This window comes from Plodia interpunctella, chromosome 8, assembly GCF_027563975.2.
Source record: "Plodia interpunctella isolate USDA-ARS_2022_Savannah chromosome 8, ilPloInte3.2, whole genome shotgun sequence".
Taxonomy (NCBI): domain Eukaryota; kingdom Metazoa; phylum Arthropoda; class Insecta; order Lepidoptera; family Pyralidae; genus Plodia; species Plodia interpunctella.
The window spans coordinates 9,459,200-9,483,404 of record NC_071301.1 but is presented as its reverse complement, the minus strand read 5'-3'; the positions used below and the strand labels follow the sequence as shown (position 1 = coordinate 9,483,404).

General features: G+C 33.7%; 1 protein-coding gene and 1 long non-coding RNA gene across 2 annotated transcripts in view; both read right to left on the bottom strand.

The window, feature by feature from the left end:
* The window catches only part of LOC128672084 (uncharacterized protein), a 76,274-nt gene extending 64,028 nt beyond the window's left edge, over positions 1-12,246 (bottom strand). The window contains exon 1 of the mRNA XM_053748992.1: positions 12,076-12,246. Within this exon, the coding sequence (XP_053604967.1) occupies positions 12,076-12,223 (148 nt within the window). The 5' untranslated portion in view covers positions 12,224-12,246. The remainder of the gene's footprint in view (positions 1-12,075) is intronic.
* Positions 12,247-18,258: 6,012 nt separating this feature from the next.
* Positions 18,259-23,559, bottom strand: LOC128672097 (uncharacterized). Its single transcript, XR_008404911.2, has 4 exons — positions 23,416-23,559; positions 20,250-20,364; positions 19,724-19,859; positions 18,259-18,877 (listed from the first exon to the last, which is right to left on the bottom strand). It is a non-coding gene; the product is annotated as an uncharacterized LOC128672097 (long non-coding RNA).
* Between the last annotated feature and the right edge of the window lie 646 nt (positions 23,560-24,205).

Here is a 24,205-nt window from a genome sequence, read left to right as displayed (position 1 = left end):
AACGTATTTTCAGCATTGTGGAGAAATATTTTTTCCCAAAATGAGGTTGGATATGAATGGGGCCGCGGGCACAAGTAAAGCCAGTTATTGTAAAGTAACTCCATGCGGGTGTAATGCGGCACAGCACGGGCAATCCGCTCCTGAATAAAACATACAATCGATACGTTTGGCTTCCCGCCTTTTCTGTACTCCTTACGCAAAAAAAAAGATTTTACAAATAATTTACTATCTTATAATACAAAGAATAATAAAAAAATACATTTAAAAAATGTATGTAATTATTAAATGTTGACAATTCAGTTGTTGGGACTTCCTTTTAAGAAAAAATATTCTTATAAGCATAGCAATTTGTTTTGTCTTCCATAGAGAAGAAAAAAATGATTTGTAAGAATTTCCATGACATCGTTCTATGATATTTTTTATAATAAAAAGGAAGTCATTGTTAATTAATCACTAAAAATCTTAACTCATAAAAACATTTATTACCTTGGACTGGTGTAACCCTTAATGTAGATGATTCGATTATTATCAATACCACAATAACATTAACTTCTCAAGTATACGAAGTTTAATTTTATTCTAGACGCCATTTGTTATTTTTCTGGAGTGTATTTATGTTTACCGTTGCTGTTTAACTTACCACTGCTTATTTAAGTACCAAGTCCAACGTCCAGTAGAAACCAATTTCTCGGAATTTCAAATTGAATGTAAATATTGGTTCAAAATTATATTAATTCAGTAGGTAATCAATAATAACTTTGTGTTTCTTCATTTATTTTTTGATAAATTTTTAAAATTTCCCGTTTTGGATAATGGTAGAAGTTTTGAAATTTCTTATTTTGATTAAATGTCTTCAACATCTTGAATGAAAATTATTTTGCCCAATGGAATTTCTATCGAAATAAGTAGTACCTTTGTACTTAGTTTTATACTACATAAATAAATAAAATAATAAATTGAGCCTCCGTTTATTAATTTCTCAGGGACACACTGAAACTAGATATTCTAAACTTGGAACAATTATTATTATACTATTTGAAAATAAAAAGCTTTAGGTATACATTTTTCGAGAAAAGGACGAGGTTATATGGTATATGTTCGAGTGTATTTATTTTTTTGTGTATGTTCAACGATTTCTTCGTGAATGTTGTGATGTGGTTTTGTTATAGGCAAAGGCCTACACTATGTGCCATCTATTGCAAGATAAATTATTTCATTCATGTAAAACAGTTCCCGTGGAAAATCGACACGGATGAGAAAAACCAGACTTAATTATCAACCCGAAAAATCTTGTACTTAAATTCACAAAGCTACAAACTACCAACAGTATTCATGTGATGTCCAAAGTCCTTTTTCAAACAAAGCAATCATAAATTTCGACCTCCAAAGCCCATAGACTATGTATTGGTCGACCGCACAGACGTGTTACATGGCTCCTCTGATACCGCGTCATTGTCCCCAAATGGATATCGGGCTTCGGACACCTGCGGTTTTATATTGACCATAAAGTTTCGTATCCATACGATATTGATTCTTATTGCAGTTTGTGTGATATGAATCCTACTACATAGTATTATAAATGCGAAAGTTTGTGAGGTTATATGCGTGAATGTTTGTTAAGTACTCTTTCACGCAAAAACTACTGGACCAATTGTTATGAAATTTGATACCTACACGGGTAGAATATAACCTGGAATAGGTTAATTTTTATACCGAAATTAAAGTGATCATGAAGTAGTAACAGTTGCCATAATCTATGGCATGATGTTAAAGTTTTGGCATATTTTACCAAAAATCTGCACATGCACACACGAGCAATGACCTCTATTTTAGATCTAGACCTCATATTTCTGCCATTGAAATGTTTGTCGTTTGACAGCAGAACTAGGTAGTTTCCGTTTGCACAGGAATGTAGTGCTCGATACGAAAAATCTAAAAGTTCTACGTCTAAAACGACACTGGTGGTCCAAATAGATGAAAATTTCGTAAACGTTTTACGTTTATTTGAAACATAATAGTTAAAGTTATTCGAAATTCTTATATTTTTTTTATTTCATTCATTGTTATCCACTTTTAATTGTGTAATATTATATTGACGACCTCCGTGGCCTAATGGTCATCACGCCGGACTGCTACACTGGAGGTCCCGGGTTTGTTCCCCGATCAGGTCAAAATGACAGAATGTTTTTCAGATTGACCTGGGTCTTCGTATGTTATCTGGGGCTAACTCAATCCGTGTGATTTGTCCCTATATATTTAAGTGTTGTTATATATACATCAGCATTTGTTTTATAAAAGTAGACATTTACAGACACAGTGCATAACAGCTTGTTTACTACAATAAAATATCATAAGAAAAAGACAAAAAATACGAAGTCTTTATTGCTTGAAAAATTTGGACAAACATCAACACACATGAGGCAAACTTGAATATCAAATTAGTTAATAAGCTAAGAACCGGCCAGAGAGCTCTGTAGCACAAAGTTTAGCTTCCACAAGATTTGCCCGTCGTCCTAGCTGAACAACAAATGCGGCAAGGCAGCGCGATGAGATGTGATAACAGTTATTTTTTGGGGACTTGACAGCTGACATCAAGAAAAACGACGTTTATTCTACGAGTTTTAAAAATTCGTTAAATTTTATTGATTTTTTCTTTTGCCTACTTTCATACAAAAGTAAATATTTGTTTAATTATACGTTCCAATGCTAACACTTAATGTAGACTGCGGACGAGGCTAGTGCGCTAATGCGAAGCGCGAAGGTGGAAAGGAAACATAGTGGTAAGAATGTATTAATAATTCATTTTTATCTAATGTTTTGAGTTATATGAAAACTTTATTGTTTTTGAAGACAGGTATCTAGGTCCTGCGAGGTATTTTTATAATATGATGGACAAACAAGTATGCAGGTTGCCTGATGGCAAGCAAACATAGCCCATGGACCCGAGTTAGCTGGTATTTTAAAAATAACCCTGTATAATTTTTTTTTGTAACCTATGTTATCGCTGTAATTAGTCCAACGTTCAGCATCCCACCGCGTTGTGCAGCGTTCAGTCGCTCACGAAGACGTTGGGTGAAGTTATAAAACTTTCAGTATACGCGAGCGAGCCGGCTAATTTATTGTTCATTTTCGTTGCAAGTTAGGTCTTGGATAACAAGAGTTTTATTCTCCGATGTCTTTGCAAACCCAGCTACGTCCTAATTATTTTGTAGGCGTGAAAGTTTGTGAGAATATCATACAATAAGTTTTTACAAAAAAATCATTTTTGATACAAGCTTTTAATGTTGTCTTACACTGTTGTCATCCAAACTGAATGTCTTCATAAATGATACAAAATTTTAGATCAATCGTCTGGAGATATTTGCTTCAAAATTCAACTGCAAGATTCGCCTGGTCAACTTAAATAAAGGCTCTAAGAAGAACACAACTCTTTTGTTGTAGTTGGGTAAAAATGTGGCATTCTGGAAAAATATTTTTAGATGATATCTTCAGTCTAGTAAATTAAATTGATTAATAAGTTATAGAAGTCAGCTACGAGTGCTCGGCAACGCCACATTATTTCCTAGCACTTCGTAGCATTGAGTGTAGTTGCAAGGGATACATTGCTTCGACGAGATTACGACAAAGACTAAAGTTTTTTCAGTAAAATAGAACAGTTGGCATCATTCCAGGAACCCTTTTTTTAAGGATTTTTTTACGGAAACTAGCATGCTTTAACCTGAATATAGGCAAGAATTTTACCACTGCTCCACCCAGGTCGTCAAGAAAGTTGTTTCGTGTGTTTCATTTCATGTAATGACCACGTCCCTCAGTTATGAGGAATACAACGATGAAGAAAATTTCAATATGTGTTAATTGTCTATATAAGGTAGAGGTTAGCTAGATAGAGAAGAGATTGATGTGGCAATAAAGGAAACAATACTAGTTATGTCAGACCGCGAAATAGATCGCAATATATCAGGCCTACGCGAAATGCCCTGGCGATTATTGTGTTGATATACCGATATTTAGTTTAGCTATTCTCACTATTAGTACAGTAATGATTATATAATCTGTGCCATTACGAAAAAAAGGGTTGCCTGGAGACAGCCAGTCGTGAAATCTCTGCCAAATCCTCAAAAATTAAAAGTTCCTTTTTTGTTTTTGCGTCTGGAATTAAAGATCTGTTTCACCACTTTCTGATAAAATATAATATTGTAATCTGACAGATAAACTAAATAAATCTGCCTGATATAATTGGCCAGTTAGGCCTTAATAACATTTGTGAAACACAATTTTAACGCTATCTGGTTGATATTTTACATTCAAGCTGTCAGATACTTTACCAGCAATTGGTAAACAGGTCCTAAGTTTTATTTTAAGTTATTTTATACTGATGGAATAACAATATAATCACATTATCAAAACATTATATCTACAATATAATGTTTTGATAATGTGATTTCTAATTGTTAAAAAGTTAAGTAGTTAAAACGATTTGTCATGTTTATGTCATAAATAAAGCTTTTATTCGAAAGTTCAAGGATGTCGTATATAAAAGGGAAGTCGTCACGAGAATATTTTCCACTGGGGAAAACATACAATACAAAAACACGTAATTATATATAACTATTCAGTTAAGTATATTAATTATTTATTTTGCCCGCGGCTTCGCCCGCATTTATTATGTGCGTCCGCTCATAAATCATATTTATAATATCTCGGATTTTAAGCACTGCATAAAATCTATACCAGATTTGAAGTTAGACTATGTGCTATACAACTGCGAAAACCGCATCGAATACCATCTAGTAGTTTTTGTTTTTACAGACAGACAGACAAACATTCTAAAACTGTTTTGGCTTCTATTAGTCCCATAAAAACCCCCCATAAAAATGTTTCTGTAATATCTTCCATATACTGTACATAGCCACTTACAGTTTTATTATATCTATAGATATAGTTTATACACTTGTGATAGATGATCCGACAGGTCAGATTCGACCAACCAAAAGAAAGGGATGCAAATACTTGATGGATGCAAATACTTGATGTATTTGCATCCCTTTCTTTTAGTTGGTAGAGAAGCAGCAGAGGGCAGCTTTCCGCATTTGTTAGATACGTGCATACTAGCAATTACTAGTCATACTATATGCCATATTAGAACGAGTTACCTATTTTCGCAGTTTTTGAGTTGCATAAGAAAATATTAAGGTAAGTACTTATTGCTGAAAGTCGAGATCTAAACGTGGAATGAAACACACCAAAGAAACAGACGTGGCAAATAGTGCTCAAAACGATGTGCCTGCTTAAACAAACACAAACGGTATCCGGTAACCCTACTCGAGCATTCGCGAGAGCTTAACCGACCTTAACGAAGCTCTCAGAAGCTCTGTCTTCTTTAAAGCTTTCTTGAAGCTTGTCAAGTAGCCAGCCGCGCCCGTGCCGTCGGTCCCAAGGTAACAACCCTATTTTTTTATGCACCAAATTTCATCAAAATTCAAAAGTCCAGTACTTAGTTTAAAAAGTTGACTGTTGCAACCGATAAACTTACAAAGGAGGAAAATTGATATGAGATATAGGTTAAAAAAACGTACTTCCACACTTCACCGCGAAGTTTTCATTACAGAGTCATGTTGACACAAACGAACAACATGTCACCCAGGGGTCCGGCCATACGAAACGGCGAGTTTTCTGTCAAATTTGGACCATTAGAAAATCTGCCTGGTTGGTTAGTAATAGTAAAGTAATGCTTTATATTACCTAACAACTTACTTACCATTTAAATGTAAATAATAATATCTCCCTATCTAAAGTAGGATTCTGCAGAAATTAAAATATTAATTTTAAGTTCCAGAAAATCTTACTAACTTACAACAACTAGGTGTGTAATTAATTTTCGTTTGTTTGTTTGTAATTATAAAGCATTAGAAGACTCATAGAAATAAAATTGGACAGTAATATTTGTTTATAAAACGTTGTAAACAAACATTTGACGACCTCGATGGCGCAGTGGTAAAGTGCTTGTCTCTGACTGAGAAGTCCCGGGTTCGAACCCCGGTCGGGTCATGATGGAAATCTTTTTCTGATTGGCTCGGATCTTGGATGTTTATCTATATAAAATAAATAAATAAATAAAAATTCTTTATTTTCACACGTTTGTCCATAGATAGATTGATTGATTACAAAATGTATTTGTTATAAAATATAGTATCGTTGAGCTAGTATCCTATAACACAAGTCTCGAACTTACTTTGGGGCTAGTACTAGCTCAATCTGTGTGATTTGTCCTAATATTTTTATTTATTTAATATTTTTGTGCCTTTTTAAATTAAGCGTTGTTTAAAGAAGACAGGATATGAAGTTGAGTGGGAAAAGAAGTATTATTATAATTTAAAAGTTTAAACAAACTAACAAAAGATCGGTTACATCAGGCAGGGATGAAAGGTGGAGAACGCTATACCGACCCAACAAGAGAGTATTTTCTGATAAGATAATCAAGATTTTGACAACTAAACTTGACAACTGTTTGCGCAAAATGGAACTCGAGTTATTTTCTAACAGATTTGATCTAACTAAAACTTAGATATGTTTTGAACTGAAGCAAAACAACAATAGGTAGATTATTAGTACCCATAAAATATAAGCACTCAATACTCTTTGTCTGTCTGTTACACTTTCGCTGCCAAAACCGCTGAACCGGTTTTTATTAAATTTGGAATGCGCAAACATAGGCTAATTTGAATACAAATTTTTACCGGTGAAATTTTTATAGTTGAAACATTGTATGACATATGGAGTTACCGCAGGTAACAGCTAGTATGAAATAAAATTTTATCCACCAATTTAAACCCAACTAAACTGCTAATTTGTAAATATAGAAATATCCTAACCGAAGCTTTACCCGCTCCGAATGCAATGACACAGCGAATCTCACCTGTTTTTATCAGACCCACGTCATACCGACCTTGGTGTCCTATGTACGAGCTGTGGAATCCTGGCTTTGCATGTATTTATAATGGCGACAGCTATATTTATGAAGGTTGCTCTGATTTCGGATGTATTAAACCGTGCCGTTGATTAAAAAAAAAGAAATTAACCTTTTTCATAAGCTATTTTTAATAAATACGCCATTAAAATGTGTCACATTTTTTACTAAATACTAGGCAGACAAAATTATATGCGGCCCACCGGATGGAAAGTGGTTACTACAGCCGACAGCCTATATAGATGCATACAAATTAGGGGTATCACACGCGCGTTGCCTACTCTAGCTTAAGGTCTTAAGGTCCACACCACACTGTAATTACACTGCTTCTCTCTCCCATAAAGCCGCAACAACAATGCAAGCACTGCTATTTGGCTACAGAACTAGATAAGAGTGAGGTACCATGCAAACCATTATATATCTTATGTGATATATCTCAGTAAATCGGCGACACTTAAATTGAGATTTATGAATAAAGTCAAAAGATCGACATTACACGTGCCATAGCAACAGTTTAGTTAAGTAAATAACTATCTTTCGAGAATAACTTTAGCATATTCAAGGCCCTCTCTCTATAGATATCAGATACAGTTAGGAAACACCGACAAATCAGAGTTTATCAACTGCCAAATTGTAAGCTATTTAAAAATAAATGTGTATTTAAGAGTATACTTAAGAACACATAGTTACATACGCTATAAGATTTTATTTACTACTACAGTCTTTTAATATACAAATAATGCTCAAATTTCAACCACTGATTGGATTCTGGATTTTGAATAAATGGTTTGAATTTAATTTTAATTCGTGTTTTAAATCAAAACTGCTTATATATGTGATCAAAAACATTACCTAACAATTATTATACTTAATTTCGAAATCAGTTAAGAAACCATCCAATTACGCCACAAAATGGTGCAGTAATAATGACAAATGCAGCAGTAACTCATGAAATATCGCGGGCTTGCTCGAAATGGGTTCCGTTACTTTTTAAGGCCGTTAAAGACCACCGTTTGACGGTATTTAGCTGCGAAACTATAAGAACACTCGTAAAAAGTTATAGCAAAAGTATTACGAAAATGTTGTGATAAAAATATTCGCTAAAAATAGTTATCGTTTTTTATTCTTTGGTTAAGCGGAAAACCTAATTGGAAAATATTGCGTACATGAATCGACGACAATCGAAAAATACTAGGTTGGTACTTTCTTTTTATGTTAAATGTGACTTTCTTTAAGTCTAACGTTTTAAAAATATTAAATATAGATTTATCTTTTTATTGATTAAACAATTAAAGCATACTTTAAGCTAAAGCATGTCTTGTCACTATCGAAATTTGCAATTTTTGGCATTGACTGAAAGGGACGAAATTTACTCAAACTTAGAGTATGCTTAACTTTTTATAAATAAGAGAGTTTTAATATTAAAGTAATAATTTGATTCAAAGGCATATTTCACTCATTTTATATAGATAGTAGCCTCAGGGACGAATAAACATACTATTCATATTTTTATTTTATTTATACACTATTTAGCATCACAAAATTAACTTACTCGTATATCTCAACCGGAATACATTTTGAATATACACTGACATAATAAACCGTATCGTTGTCCAGTTCATCCGCATTGCGACTGTACGTACAGTACACCCAGCAACACATCCTCGCAGCTCTTTGTTAGGCAGTCGGGCCATTTTGTGAACAATGCTAATTGAGGGGGTGTACCATTAACGACAAGTGATTATGAGACTCTAGGATGTTGTTACTTATAGACGAAATTGAACCTTAATTATCCAATTTTAGAGCTCAAAATCATAATCATCATTGTATTATTGGTACATTGAATGCGTTACATTGACGAAATGAAATCTTAATTACAGATTAATTGGGTCCAGAATAAAAGAGTAATTAAATATTCTAAGACTCTAGTGAGATGTTGATGAAAATGTATCTTAAAAATTTTATTATAAGGTTCAAAATCAATCATTTTTCTTGCATACTAAGGTACAGGTTCAGCATTATAAACAACTGACTTCACTGGGGTTGTAATCAATCAGGTAAAACGATCCCTAGTGACACAATTTTCTCGTAATAAATATTCTAAAACGGGAATTTTCCAGAATTTCTGTTCGGAATTTGGTATTTCCATGTCGCAATTTAAAATGATTTTGGAGTGAACAACCTAACGTAGATATATGAAACTTTCGAAGAGTATATCAGCTGTGCTCACGATTTGCCCAAGAGCTTGAAAGAGAATACACCATAACACATAACAGTAGGTACAAAAACTGATGGCAAAACCTGACGTAATTTTAAATAAACCAATTAATATACTGGAAAAATCAAACACTGTTGACCGTGACATAACATTGCCGTTCCTCAGATAACGTATTTTCCACAAGATAACATGGATACTGATAAGTATTATATATAAACTGTAAGGATAAACTGGCGGATTAACACCAATGCCCCCAGCAGACAATTCAAATGCCGCCCCATATCGTAGAGGGGGAGCTATCATTAGCTTTATCAATAGGTTCGTTTGTTTCTGAACCTAAATCAAAATAAAACTTCGCAAATATGTAATATAAAAAAACTCAAATTCCTGAATTGGACAGATTATGTTGTGAAACTTAATAACATTTTTGATTTGCCTCCCCCTAAAATCTGCCGCCTTAGGCTCCAGCCAACTCAGCCTACTGTTAAATCCGCCACTGGTGGAGAACACGTTGACAAACAATCAACTGACAAGCGGGGACCACACGCCACTAGATTAGATATTAGGTACTTATATTGTGTTTACCTCAATAAATAAAACGAAGTAATTAGTACTTTAGGTATCCTAATGATACTACCATTACTACACATATTAGCTGTGACCTTCATACATAAGTGATAGCTCCCACAGGAGGCGGGATTAGAGGGCGGAAATTGGTGCAATGTGCTTGTGTGTTTAACTGCATGATGAAGATACGAAAAGTATCTAAGAAATGAGATAGAAGATAGCTAGTCCTATCCCACAGATTTTCATATAACAGCGGAAAATATGATTTTATTTTATATTGAAAGCGATTTTTTTCTTTTACATTTTTTTGATGAGATGTGTTGGTAACATCTATGAAAAATTCTTTAAAAACTTTGTGAGAGTCTCTAACAAAAACAAATTACGAAGAAACTTTTTTCATTACTACGCCGCTTTTTGTTGTAATACATACTTAATAAATACAAAATTAAAATAAATTAATACTAATAATAATAATATTTCTTACATTCGTAAACCTTGTTCTAGTCTATAATCTTTAATAAATAATATTTTATTTTTTCTTGTCTGTTTTTATAAAATATTAATTTTAAGTTGTAAAATTGTTACTATATTGTTTTCGTTTTGGATCTGAGTTATCTTATGAATAAATATTTTTTCAAACTACTGCAAAACCACACGTGCGATAATCTTTTCACACCCTTTTTGAGGAACTCCATGCAACTGATTCTACAACTTCGACGAGTAAGTACGTGGGAGGAAGCACCTTCTAAAGCGCAAAGAAACAAATAAAATCGAGGAAACACAAACGTGAAAAATAAATTAACTAGTTTAATTGTAGTCCTAACAACTACCACACTAAGAAAATACCCATTTTAAGAGGAAATGTCAATTGCAGTGTGTTTGATGAAAGCCACACTGCAAAACGTCTCTGAAATGTTCGAAAGCCATTCGGCTGACTGTGTTAGAGGTCGAATTAAAGTTTTTGTAGTTTAATCTAGGATTACAGTTTTATTTTACTCTTCATATCGAAGACTACTCGAGTTAACCTAAATGGAGTTAACTATATACACTAAACGAGTCAATGTTTAATTATTTAAAAGTTTAATTAAAATATTTATTTTATTTTTATTACGTCTTAACATTAAGTGTCCTGCGTATTTAAAAAAGTATACTTGTAAATATATTCAATATGTCAAAAATTTAAAAAATATATATTTGTAGCCTATGGTACGGCCAGATCATATACTTTTAGATAGTAGGTCCTATCTTATTCCTATGAGTATCAATGAGTCGGTGATATTAAATTATCTTGTTATGAGGCTCACTCTACTCTATATAGATGGTTTCAATGTTTTACAGTGATAAAAAGTTTTAGCCGAATAATAAATTTCAAGCCAGTATTTCCAGTATTTTTGATTACAATATTGTACTATATTTGCGTGACTGTTACAAACAAACCGACATTTGTTTGCAGACATGAAACCATTTATTTGTATAGGAAATTGACCCTTCATGATATGAGCATGTTTTTTCACGTCATGAAATGACATTGAAATAAAAAGGTTATGTAATCTTCTAGTGTGTGAAATGTAACGGGCAAACATGGTTAAGTGGTCGTACCTTAATAACCACGGTTTTTAAACGATATACGATGATGATCATGGGTCATCCTATCCATCAAAAGAAAGCCTGTAAGTACCCCAATTTACATGGATTAAGTACTGCATGCAACGCTTCGCGTAACGTAACGCGTAAAATTATAACAATTTGTTCATTGTCTTAGGAAGACACCAAAGCAATTCGCACTTCAAAGGAAGTGTCAACAAAGTATAGCTCTTCAAACATACCAATCTAAATCATCAGTCATTTACACATGTTATTAGACGTTAAATAGATCGTAACTCTGCCAAGTGCATGTCGAAACTAATTTTATCCAGACGTACGCATCTCTTGCGAAACGAGTGCACTCAATGAAACGTTTAATTTTAAACTAGCAAAAATAGTTCCGTACTACGTCAAGTCTGCTCCAGCTGTTGTTTATAAATATTAAAATTAAACTAACTCGGTGATACTTATTTATGAAAAATACATTAAATTTTAAACTGTCTACGTCGACGACGTCAACTTCAGCTGTTTACAAATATTAAAACTAAACTTACCTCAGTGGCACTCCAGAAACAAACACATGTTTATTTTTTAATGCCTTTTGATTTTGGAAGGCGCAAAAACTTTTTAAAGAAGTCAGTCCAATTACCATGTTGTGTTTGATTAAAATAAACTTACCTGGCACTCCAGAATAAACCGCATTTTTCAAATTCCGAACACATCACTTCATAAAACTCACCATTTAACTTCTGCGGTGTTTCGGGTTGGTTCCTGAGGATTTGCAAGGCGAAGTCCGTGCCGACTTCCTCGGACCTTGGGCACGGGACGTACGCGTACTGTTTTTTCGCCGGCACGGGCGCGACGCGATGCTTGCCGCGCTCGGCCATCCGGCGTGTGCCGCCGGCGCCGGTCGCGGCCGAATGCCGGCGAGCCAGACACAGGGTGTCGATGGCGTGCGTGCGTTTTTAGGTAGGCACCTAATTAATTTTCAGATTTATATAGGTATAGTAACCAAAACAGACAGTACAGACTTCTTGGGGTGTCGACAACTGTGCCGAGTGGAGACGAAATAACAGAAAAGCAGACCCTGGGCTCCGACTCTCAACGGCTGAGGAAGAAACCGGGAAACACTCAGCTGAAACAGAGATTTTCTCTCCTCGTCCTAAATAATGTGTGTACGGTGTCATTATGTAGCGGTTAACATATGTAACTTTCATACATACATCACTTGAAGTGCTGTGGATATATCCATTTATTATAAAAAATTTGGGATTTTTTTACTTTATATTAATTTACTTAAATATAGAAAGAGCATTACAATTCAATAAGAAACTAAATAATATTCAAGTGTCTTTAAATTCTAAATCACAATAATTTTTGTTTAAGAACAAGTTGTCAATTATTTACCAGAGTTAAACTTAAATGACCACGAATCTAATAACATGCAGTATGATATAGAAAAATTAAACACGTAATAGAAAACATGATCATCTACATTTTTGCACCCAAGTTCCGGAATCAATCTTTTGTGAAAGACCTTCGTTCGTTACAGAGTTTTCGGAGGGACATTAGTCAAAGTCAAAACCAAGCGACGGAAGAAAACTCTCATAAACGTTATCCTTTCTATGCCATTGAACTATCAGACCTTTCTAGATAACTAGCGGCCCGTCCCGGCTTCGCTCGGGTAAAAGCAGATTATACACACAAATCTATTAGTGGATTTTATAATAACAATGTAAGTAGATAGGTAATATTTTATGAAAAAAACAGGTTACTAATATTTTAAAACAAAATCGAGCACTTCCTTACCTTAATTTTGAGGAAATGGAAATCAGAATATTTACTTTAAATAAGTGCCATTTACTTTATTTGACTTATAGAATTGCTTATTATATATTACTGGCTTTTGCCCGCGGTTTCGCCCGCGTTAATTTTCCGTTTTGAAAGATACGCTATGTCCTTCTCCATACTTCAAACTAAATGTATGCAAATTTTTGAGAAGATTGGTTGAGTAGATAAAGCGTGAAGAGGTAACAAACAAACTTACTTTCGCATTGAAAATATTAGTTAGGATTAGGATTTGTGACACACAATAATAGCTTGTATCGATATGACGACAGACGTATTGGTTTGACAAAGTTCTCGGCGACAGATTCCACGTGTGCAGCCGACTTGCTGTCTACGATGTCAGTACACTACTCGCATCACGAATAGACGTAGTAGTAGCAGTAAACGCTTACAATTTTTAACAAAATATTGTAGAATCTAACTGCCTAAGTGCGAATTTGGCGAGAAGTACTTTTATTTTTATTTAACCTGCATGCGTTGTGTTAGCACATAGTTACAAAAAGTATAGATATATATAACATTAATTACATAGAACAAAAAGTAGAATTGCTCTAGCGGCAATTCTACTTTTTGTTCCACTCGTCATTCTCCACTCAAAGCACCGCGTCCATCTGCGACATAAATTTATTAAAAAAAAAAAACAAAGGGAAAAACATTCCAACATTTATTTTTAAATGGAGGTTACTCCAGCCAGTTATCACTGGCATCACAATTTCTGTGTCAACTCAACAGACACCGAACAAGCCGCACTTGAACTTGGCCGAGACGTGCGCGCGCCACGTGTTGACGCAGTGGTCGATACCACGTGATCTGCAATCTGGCTGCAGCCTCTCGGATCCCAGGGGAACTGGCCACATTCGAAATCTTTCGAACCGTAGACAGAAAAATAAAGATAATTTTATTCTACATTTGTCATACAAAGCGCAAAGTGCGTGACACTGCTAGACTGTCTATTTAAAAATAAGAATTTTTACAATACTTTTTCTATTACATAGTACAGTCATAGATAAAAGAAAGGGTACAGTCAATACCTCATCAACGTATCCAAAACCATTGCAAAATCTCCGCTATTATTTCGACGTAGATGTCTTTGTACCCTACAAAGACTACAAAGACTTGACGTAAGGTTGACTGTACATACAAACATTTACACAAATATTGTAATCTAGCTTTTACCCGTGGCTTCGCCCGCGTGTGTTTGGAAAATCATCCACCATTATAGTCATTTGGGAGCTGATATGATTTGAGAAAAAAGTAGCCAATGTTTGAACGGGGGTCTTTAACTACATGCATTTTAAGTGAAAGCGGAACAGACAGACCGACATTTATCATTTATAATATTTGTAAGTATATGAAAATTTGTATGGATTCTGAATCTATGTTTTGGACATTTTGAATGATACATTGTAACTTGGAATAATTGAGGTCGTTTATGCACTGAATACATTATTCAGCGGTTCTTTACACGAGCAGTGAGACACGACTATTCTATTTCAAGTTTAATATATGGAAATCTAGAAAACAATGCAAATGAGCCTACCTCCTCTGTGGTATAAGTAACTCTAGCATATTTTTCTCGCGGATTCACCTCGCTATTGTCTTTAGCTTGTATCACTAAGTAACTAGTTCGTAATCCTGTGTCTGTACTTACGTTTATTTATTTCCTTTTAGTCCTTTATGAACAACGAAACAAAAAGTTTCCAAATTTGTAACCCGTGCTTGTAGCTTGTTGAAAAAAAAAAATATTTGAAGTGTTTGAAAATTTTGGAAAAGATGTTAGTGACCTAGGTCAATATTGTCTTAATCCAAATAACAGGATATATATTATATGGAAACATTCACAACGGCGGACTTATCCCATGTAAAGATATCTTTACAGTTAACCGGTGATAGGTTGAGAGGTTGTGTTGATTTTTTTTTATTAGACTTGTATGAGAAATGATACTTCATATTCATTTGTTGAAGAAAAAATTCAAGCTCGGCTCTCTCATTATTCATTCTTATCCGTTAAAATAATCAAAGGTGTGCTGAAGCCATTTTAAGTAATTGAATTTAGCATAAGAAATTATCTTTGTTTTCTAAAGAGAAAACCCCAGACAAAAGAAGTACTGATTTAATATTTGGATCCAAAAAGTCATAACTCTGTGGGTGTATGAATTATTCAATACTCCAATGTTTTCTTATAAGCGGGTCTATGTCTTGTTTTCATAATAATACTGAGCCCTAATATTTTTGCTTTTCATTTGTTGTTCGAACGTTATTTTCATCAATACATGGTAAAGAGCAAATTCGATTCCCGCTGTCTGTATGTCTCTATGCACATGTATATGCTTAGATCTTTAAAACAAAAGGAACAAAAGTAATTTAATACTTACTATAATAGTTATACAGTAATGAAATAATATCTACTATCTACTTATATCGTAATTTGAATAAATAAAATTTAATAAAAAACGGACATATTCTGCAAATGGTAATGCCGGCTCCATGCACACTATCGCGGCAAGTTTGTCGAACTTTGACAGATTCGGCATACGTTGCTGGATTTTCATTGCAGTAAATAAAAACACTCATACAAAATACGCATTGTTCATGCATTCGCGGCAGACATTCGACGATGATTGATTACAAAAAAATATGTAGGTACTTACATATTGGTGTCCTTTGTGGAATACCTTGTGTCCTAGGGTGCTATTCTGTCTGGTGCTATTTTTCCTTATCCAAAGTGACACAGGTCTCTTAATAATCCTGACTATCAATATACATACTTATAAAATAATGACTCATTGTCTCACCTTCCAATTTGTCAAAAGATAAAAGGTATATTTCCCGACTTATGAACATTAATTGCCTATTTTCCTACAGATTTTTCTGGTTTACTTTCTGCTAAGCTTAGGGCAATTTTAACAAGCAAATTAAGGCGCTCGTTATTTATTTAGAGAATGCTTTTAGAATTAAGTTCGCCTTTTGTTTGTATGTTGGGTATATTTTTACATAGAACAATAAAGTTTAACGTTTATTCAAAGGTTTTACCTAAACTTTTAAGCTTCAAACACGTAGGTAACAAGATTATGGGAATAACTATTAACGGGACTTAGCAACAAAATTTTGTTGATATCATCAATCAGACTGAATGCAGTCCCTTCGTAACATCAACATCAACTGGAACAAAATACACGGTCGAAAATCCAATATGTTATATAATTGTAAAAGATAATTAGATAGATAGATTTTACTAGATTAATGAATGTCAACAATAGATTTCCACATCAATCTTGTTGGTCGAATCGCAAAATTTTCACTTAAGGCAGAAGTCTGTAATTTCATTGAAATTACCCACAAACACTTGAAAATGTACGCACATAGTCAGCGACTCGAAAAGTTATATTTTCATGTCGCTATTTCATGAATAAATCCACACTGAATACGCCGTAATGATGATGAAAAAGTAAGGTATACAAATTGCAGCAGAGGGAGGAAAAAATGTTTATTATGCTGCACTGAAACAATACGAGAAGTGGTTTTTTTTTTTTTGGCCCATTGAGGTTTTTCATTTTCTCGTTTCCAAAATTTGACCTTATCTACTCTGTAGTGTGACCTAAACAATAACATTAGACCCTCTTAATGTATCTTTAGAGTTCTATACGATTTTTCTTTTCTTTAAAATATTTTTTATAAGGTATTGTTGCTAAAGGTCTTCCCATCACACAAGTTCGTTCCAAATGTCGTATTGATTTTAAACAGATAAGTCGAATGGGCAATTAAAGTGAGGTTCCATGGACACTTAATCAAATATACCTTTTATCTTGAAAATATTATTAATAAACCCGGAGGATAAATACATGATTCAAACTCGACAAGAACTAGGTAGAATGTATGTTATCCCACCCCATCCTAAGCTTCGTTTACTCATTTGTCTTGTAATTACCTACTCAATGTTCTTGAAATTTCACATACGTAGAAAATATTTTTAATTCCGGAAAGAAGTACATTTCCCATGGCGAATTCACGTGGGCGAAGCAGCAGGTAAAAGCGAGTGTGACTTAAATAATACATTTATACTGTCGACTCACCATTCAATATGCCATATTGTCTCGGTATGCAAATCCGTGTCATAAACTATGCTTAGCTTCTTTAGAGCTCCAATACTTTATGTATTTTACCCAGCGCGTGTCTAAGTTTTTACGTTGCCAGAGTTGACTTCTTGTCTGCATAGTAAATGTATTAAGTTTGCACGCTGGCATATTTATTACGGTCTGAAACTGTTTTACATGTTACACAAGGTTTAGTTAAGTTTTTGTTCTTTTCTAATGTATAATACTTACAACTGTTATTCATATCTTATAGCTTCTTATTCATAATGTGCGTTAGGTAACATGAATTTTTTAATCAACTTCAGCGCAAAATAAATAATTATTGCCGCTCGAAAGTTTATATTTTCGTCATCAAAATTAATGATGACAGCCAGACCTTTTTGACTGTCACTGGCTCTGGATTTATAACGTTTTTCGAAGAGTTCCTACAAATAAAGAAACCGTCTTGCAATATTAAAACGGTTGTACCCGTTGTTCTCCTGAATATTTATGCCTGCAGCACGGAAACTTGGCGTTAATCTGAGAGACAATGGACTCGCATTTAATGTTCCGTAGCCGCGACTAAGATATACAGATAGATAATAGTTTTGTTTGCTATTTTGAAAAGGAGAAGAGGAAACGCTGGCTCTTTTGGTAGTAGGCTAAGTAGATGTAGGAAGGTATAAGTTTCTGCGCGTAGTAAATCTATGTATCGAGATTAGCGTATGTAAATATTGTTTGGAGTAAGTTTTTATTAATATGGAGGGAGAAACAGTATTTTAATTATCCCTAAAAATAGCATTTTCGAATGTTTAATAAGTAGATTGTTGACTAGATCAATAAATTTACATAAATCAATTTCTGCTTTGAATAAATGTTATCGAGCTATATTATGACTAATATTTGAAAATTTCGATATCTTTTCAGAGAAAATATTGTGACTTATCAAAATTGAGATTTTGATCCGAAGTATCACGACGAGGACTCGAACTAAAAAACCCTTTAGCGAATGAACGATGCAATTTAATCTGTTAAAATGATACAAAAGCTGTTAGTAAGCGAACCCTACCCCGATGCGATACACATTGCAAAAGAATCGTCGACAACAATTCATTTTACTGAATTTATTTCTTATTTTACAATTAAGTAGTTACAATAGTGGTGTAACAAAACCAAAAGACCGTTAATTTCCAAAATGGCGGCTGGTCATTTTTGCGCTTCATTTTTATTTTTATTGTGCATACATAAATACATTCTTCACATAAATTATTTCAAGATAATCTCGTCTTTGTAGATGCCAGTACTGCGATGATAACTGATTTCTGGCCAATCAATTATCATCATATCATCAACGATGAAGAAATAGTAATGTCGCTGTTAAATCCAAATTACAAAACAATATAAACGTTACAGAATTATACAACAATCATTTAATAATTATTGAGAACGACGATGATGAAGAAGTTGAAAGCGATGATGGTGAGTCAATGGACCGGCTCCGTTCAGCACAGATGCATGTCGGTGAATGTCTTCTTGTCCTTGTAGACGGGGCCCCAAGCGCCGTAGTCCTTCTTCGGCTCTGCTTTCTTCTTGTAGTCGTAAGATGAGGTTATGGAGTTTCTGGAATTAATCAATTTAATAATGAACTAGATTGATTAATAATAAAGAGTAATATAGAAATGATCAAAATTATGTACCGAACACCTGATTCTGATTTATCAAACCACAAATGATTCATGAAAATGAGTTTTCGAAATGGCAAAAAAAGACAGACAATATGTGAAAATTATTTCGTAAAAATATAAAATATTACAAACACTATAACTTGGATATTTTTAGTTTTAGAAAAAACTATGAATAAATACTCGAAATATTTTGGCTTGCCTAATATATAATTTAATATGTACCTAATGTTAATAAATATTACCGCTGGTCAGTCACTCGTACAAGCTTTATTTGACAGAATCATGGAATTAGTAGGTACTCCTTACAACCTTACTAAATCCATGGACAGAGTCAACCATAAAATTAAGATTCAACCATAATCTGATAGAAGTGCACTGTGAAACTTTGAACACATCCTGATATGAGTATCAGGATATTGTTATTACGTTTAGCAAGGATGCGACGCGTTTGTGTCAGAAGTCATCGGTGTGTGGCTCAGTAAACATTGCAGATACATATTTTTTTTATTTATTTATTGCTATTAATTTTCACATCGCCTGACGTTTTTTTTTTTGCGTTGCTTCATTATTTACTGTCATACTCATGTTTTCTTATTAGAATAATAATCTTAATCATGCTGTGTGCACCCACTTTTGGTCTTACAACCAGACACTGTTGATTTTTTTTTACCATAATAATGTATAAGTTGTAAACTGTTGTGTGCACTAATAAATAAATAAATAGATACGCTATTGCAATTCGATAAATAAAGGTATGAAGCTATATTTGTAAGTTACTCACTTCATAGTAGGAGGTGTGATGTCCAAATTCTTGCACGCGTAGTTAGCTTTAGTGGTGGTCTTACATTCGTCTCCGCGCGCCATGACTGTTTAAATTTCGAGGTGCCGGTGAGGATGAGTGACGATGGGGAGGGGTGCTAGAAGCCAAAAATAATTATTGATTAAAACATAGACACATCAATCTATAAGAAACTCAGACCAAACTTAGGAAACTCAGATAAAAGTAAGGAATAAGAATTACTCGAAGAGCTAAGACCCAAATCAAGTTTAGCCTTTAGTTTGAGGAATTGTTTTCGTACATAATAAATCACGTCCAGTCCATATACAAATACAACATATATTCTGGTAACAAACAACAAAAACGCTGTTCAATCCATGACTGTCGACGTGTTCATGCATTTTTTTTAGAGGACTCTTTTTCAGACGGTGTACCTTAACAAGGAGAAAATCCGGTCTATGCGCTGCTTGAGTGATGAAGAAACCAGAAAGACCTTCAAATAAGTGAGCTAAGTAGAAAGAGTATGTACCAGATTAATGCGGATCTACGGCACGTGCTGGATGTGGGTGAGGACTGCGTGCTCCAGGCGGTTGCCGGTGTTCGCGCGCCGACTGCCTTTTCTCGTGGTAAGGTTCTTGGCGAGCCTAGAAATTTCAAAAAATCATTGTTTATAACTCAGATTTTAGGTATTCACATAGATGCGTTTACTCCCAGTATTTGGGAAGAACAATTCTGACAATAGACCAATCTCTGGTGTTCACATTATTGCACTGCACGTACAAACCTATAGTAATATCAAGAACACATAAAATCCATAAAAATACACATTACTTTCAGAAATTAATTTTGAGTCATGATCTATCTTGCTGTTGGACAAGGGACATCAATTTTTTTATTATTCGACTCGGTTATGTATATTTACGCTTTTGTTGAAAAATCCAAATACATTTATCGTTTGTGTTTTAAATAGACGCATAAAGGGCTATTACTTTATAAATATTCCCTTAATCACATGAGTGCTACTTCTCATCAACCTCGTAGCGTAGATTCTAATATCATTAAATATCTAAATACAAAAAACCTTAAATAGTTTTCATGGCCCACCAAGCAACCCATTACCTAGTTGTGTAATAAAAAAACAATAAAATAGTTATTTTATTAATTCATAGGCGTTTGTCTTGTTATATTAATTCACGTATAAACCTGGAATAATAAATAATAAAAGCTCATAAATTTCCATAAATTACACCATCAAACTGGATGCGCAGGCTGATGCAACAATCGCCATGATTTCGTTCGCTTGTTTACGTAGACGTAGACTTTTTAGATGATTTAAATTTCTAAAAAGAACGTATTAGAAGTCACGTTTTGAATAATTTTAATAATTTACCTACTTATGCGACTGGCATGAAATATTTCTATCTCATTCGCTTAGAGAACACAATAAATTAACTTGGTGCAATCCCTTGTATTTTTATATACCACGTTTAAAATTTATTCAGCAATAAAATATCTTCAGTCGAGACTTTATCTACATTTATGTAGTACAATGTTCTATTTCTCTGAATTTCATTCTGATTTGTTTTCACTAAACTTCTTCTTTTAGTTGTACCCATTACTGTCTCTTATCAGTCTGTTCAAAATCCAGGTAAATTTTGAATTTGTAAATTGACTTATTCGCCCAGATTACTTTGTTAATACACTACCTCAATTAGAGACACGTACGGAAGTATGAATTTGTATGAGCACGTTTTCACTATATTTAATGTGATTTAGAAAAACAAAGCAGAGTAGAAACTTTTGCCTACTTTATCTGAGTAATATAAATAATAAATCTTATATTTATTTTTGAGTTTTTAAACTGATTTGGCTAAATAATCTCACGGAGATGAGGATGAATCTATGCTCAGAAGGGTGAAAAATATATTTTAAAGAGATCAGATCAGATTCAAAGTCAAAAATTTTAATATAGCTATGATCTTTTCATAGTTCATTAGTTCTTTATCTTTATTGCTGTCATTTGGTGTACATTTTAAGTCTTTTTGTAACATTTTAAGTGCACAAATGTGCCCTGGAAGCGTGTTGCAATTTAATGACCGTTATATATTAAAGCATTATATTATATTCCTTGCCATAAAAAAAATATGTTATTGAAAACCAACATACCACAAAGTATGATTCTAAAATATGGTTTTCAAAATACAGCCATTCGGTTATAATAACTGACATAAAAAGTCTGTACGGACCCCAATAAAAGGTTTTATAGAAGTCGTTAAAACGGCCACACATGTAGCCTATTTATTTTAGTAGTATATGTGGCTTGCTAGGTTTAATTTTATTGGGAAATTGACAATATAAGTACCTTTATAGCTACAAAATATAATAAAAAAGCTGTGTTTGTACTTTTTCTTTGTCCGGTTATCCGAAAAAAATTCGGTAATTCGATAAAACAATGTGATCCGTATAATGCAATGGAAAAATGTGAAATTTTGATAAAATTAAATCCTCACTATGTCGTTCAAAACCCTCGATGGAAGCTAATCCTGTGCTCGCCATAAAAGTCATGCTTACCATGAATTATAATCAAAATTGACCCAACCTGTCTATTATGTCGGTAGGATACAAGGATTGTGATTGTGAGTGCAGTATGCAAAATTTTTATGGAAATTAAAGTGTATGTAGTATAAACCGGGAAAAAAAACCCTGTACGTAGTTCCCAAAAAAACATTAATATATTTTTATGATCCTAACAAGGCGGCTTATTTTTATCCTTTTTTGTCGCTCAATGTAACACAACACTAAACAGAGTATTGAGTACTATACAAGTTTTCAATACTGTACTTTGTTATCATTCCCTTGCTCGACCTGTCGTTTCACCCGGCGTCCTAAGTGAGCGGTGAAACGCTGCACAACGCTGTGCGCGCGATTGAAATACGCCAAAAGTTGTCCAAACTACATGCATTTAATTTTGACACATAGCGTTGTTTTTAGCTGCTTTGTCGCTTACCTAGGACGGCGGGTCACTCGCTGGTCGCATGCGCATGGCACTGTTTTACATATCGGGTAAACAGAAACCGGTATTGTGAGTTATATTAGTAATTATAATTAACTTGTGCTCTAATATGGATTTGTTAAGCTTACTTCGCGATGAGACCTTGTAATGTCCCTTTTTGAAGTACAATTATGTTTATGCAATTTGGAACTAGTTTAAAACAATTATACCTATATGTAATTAAATTATCTCTCTGATATGCTCTTTAGTAAATTTAAATTATGTACAACTTTTACCGAAAAACAAAAATTTGGCGTTTCTTTCTTATTTCAAAAATACCTATTATGAAAACATTACGCAACTTGCATTGTACAAAACTAATGTAATGTTTTCATAATATCTAATATTATATCTATTTATAATATAATATTCATCTAATATTGAATTTGCATTCAATGCAAATTGTTACTCAAAATAAAAATGTACTCAAAATTAGATAAATAAACTTCAAGTAACTATCTAAAATTATGGTACTTGTACTGGAGACACCTTATTATTAAAATATGTACTTCCATATACGGAAATGGAGAATTCAAATAGATGTTACCAGAAGAACTTTGGCGTACGTGACTTCAAACTCATAGACATTACAGAAAACTCAGAGATGTCATTATCAATCATTCAGGATAATCGCAAGACTGACCTTGGTAGAAATTTGTCCGTAATCGCGAACTTTCTCTTCGATCTTATCATTGACACCCACAGATTTTTTGTAGAAAATTAGAAACGATACTCCGAGAAGTAAATATTTGGTTGCCGATTCGTGCGAAGACCCGAGATATACTGTTACCGGTTCCCGGTGACTCGTTCTTATGTAGTAACATTACAACTCTTGGGAATTCAACTGAGAAGCCATTTTGAGCTTTATTAGTGTCCACTCGTCCAGTTTATGTGAAATCTTCGATTCTGTTGGTGTCTTGGTTGTGTAGGAAATCAGAGTTTGTACCCAAACATGTAAATGGTTAAATAACAGCTTTTTAATGCTCGAATGTTACTCCTACATTTTTGTAAGTATCACAACACTGGTAAAACTAACTGGGCATTAAAAAAATTGTCTACCAAAGTGAAGTAGTGATTCGTAAAGGCGATCTCAAAAATCATTAGAAGCTGTAAGCGTTTTCATTTGTAACCTTGGCTCCATAAGTATTTCTATTTATTTATTCGATTCAATCAAGTACTAAACTATTCCTGCGGATTTTTCCGTCAACTTGGGGTTTCTGCGTCAAACTGGTTCTAAAACTATTCTTTCACAAATTGCGCAATCGAAATATTTATACAAGCCCGACCAACTAAAGTTTTCGACAATCCTATTTAGGAAACCACGAACTTGTTCTTTAAACGGTCTTTCTAAAAGCTGTTCAAAGGATTGAATTCAAGAAAAATATTGACTTTCATTCGATAATGTTTTGTTTCTTTGTCAGAAGAAACACAGA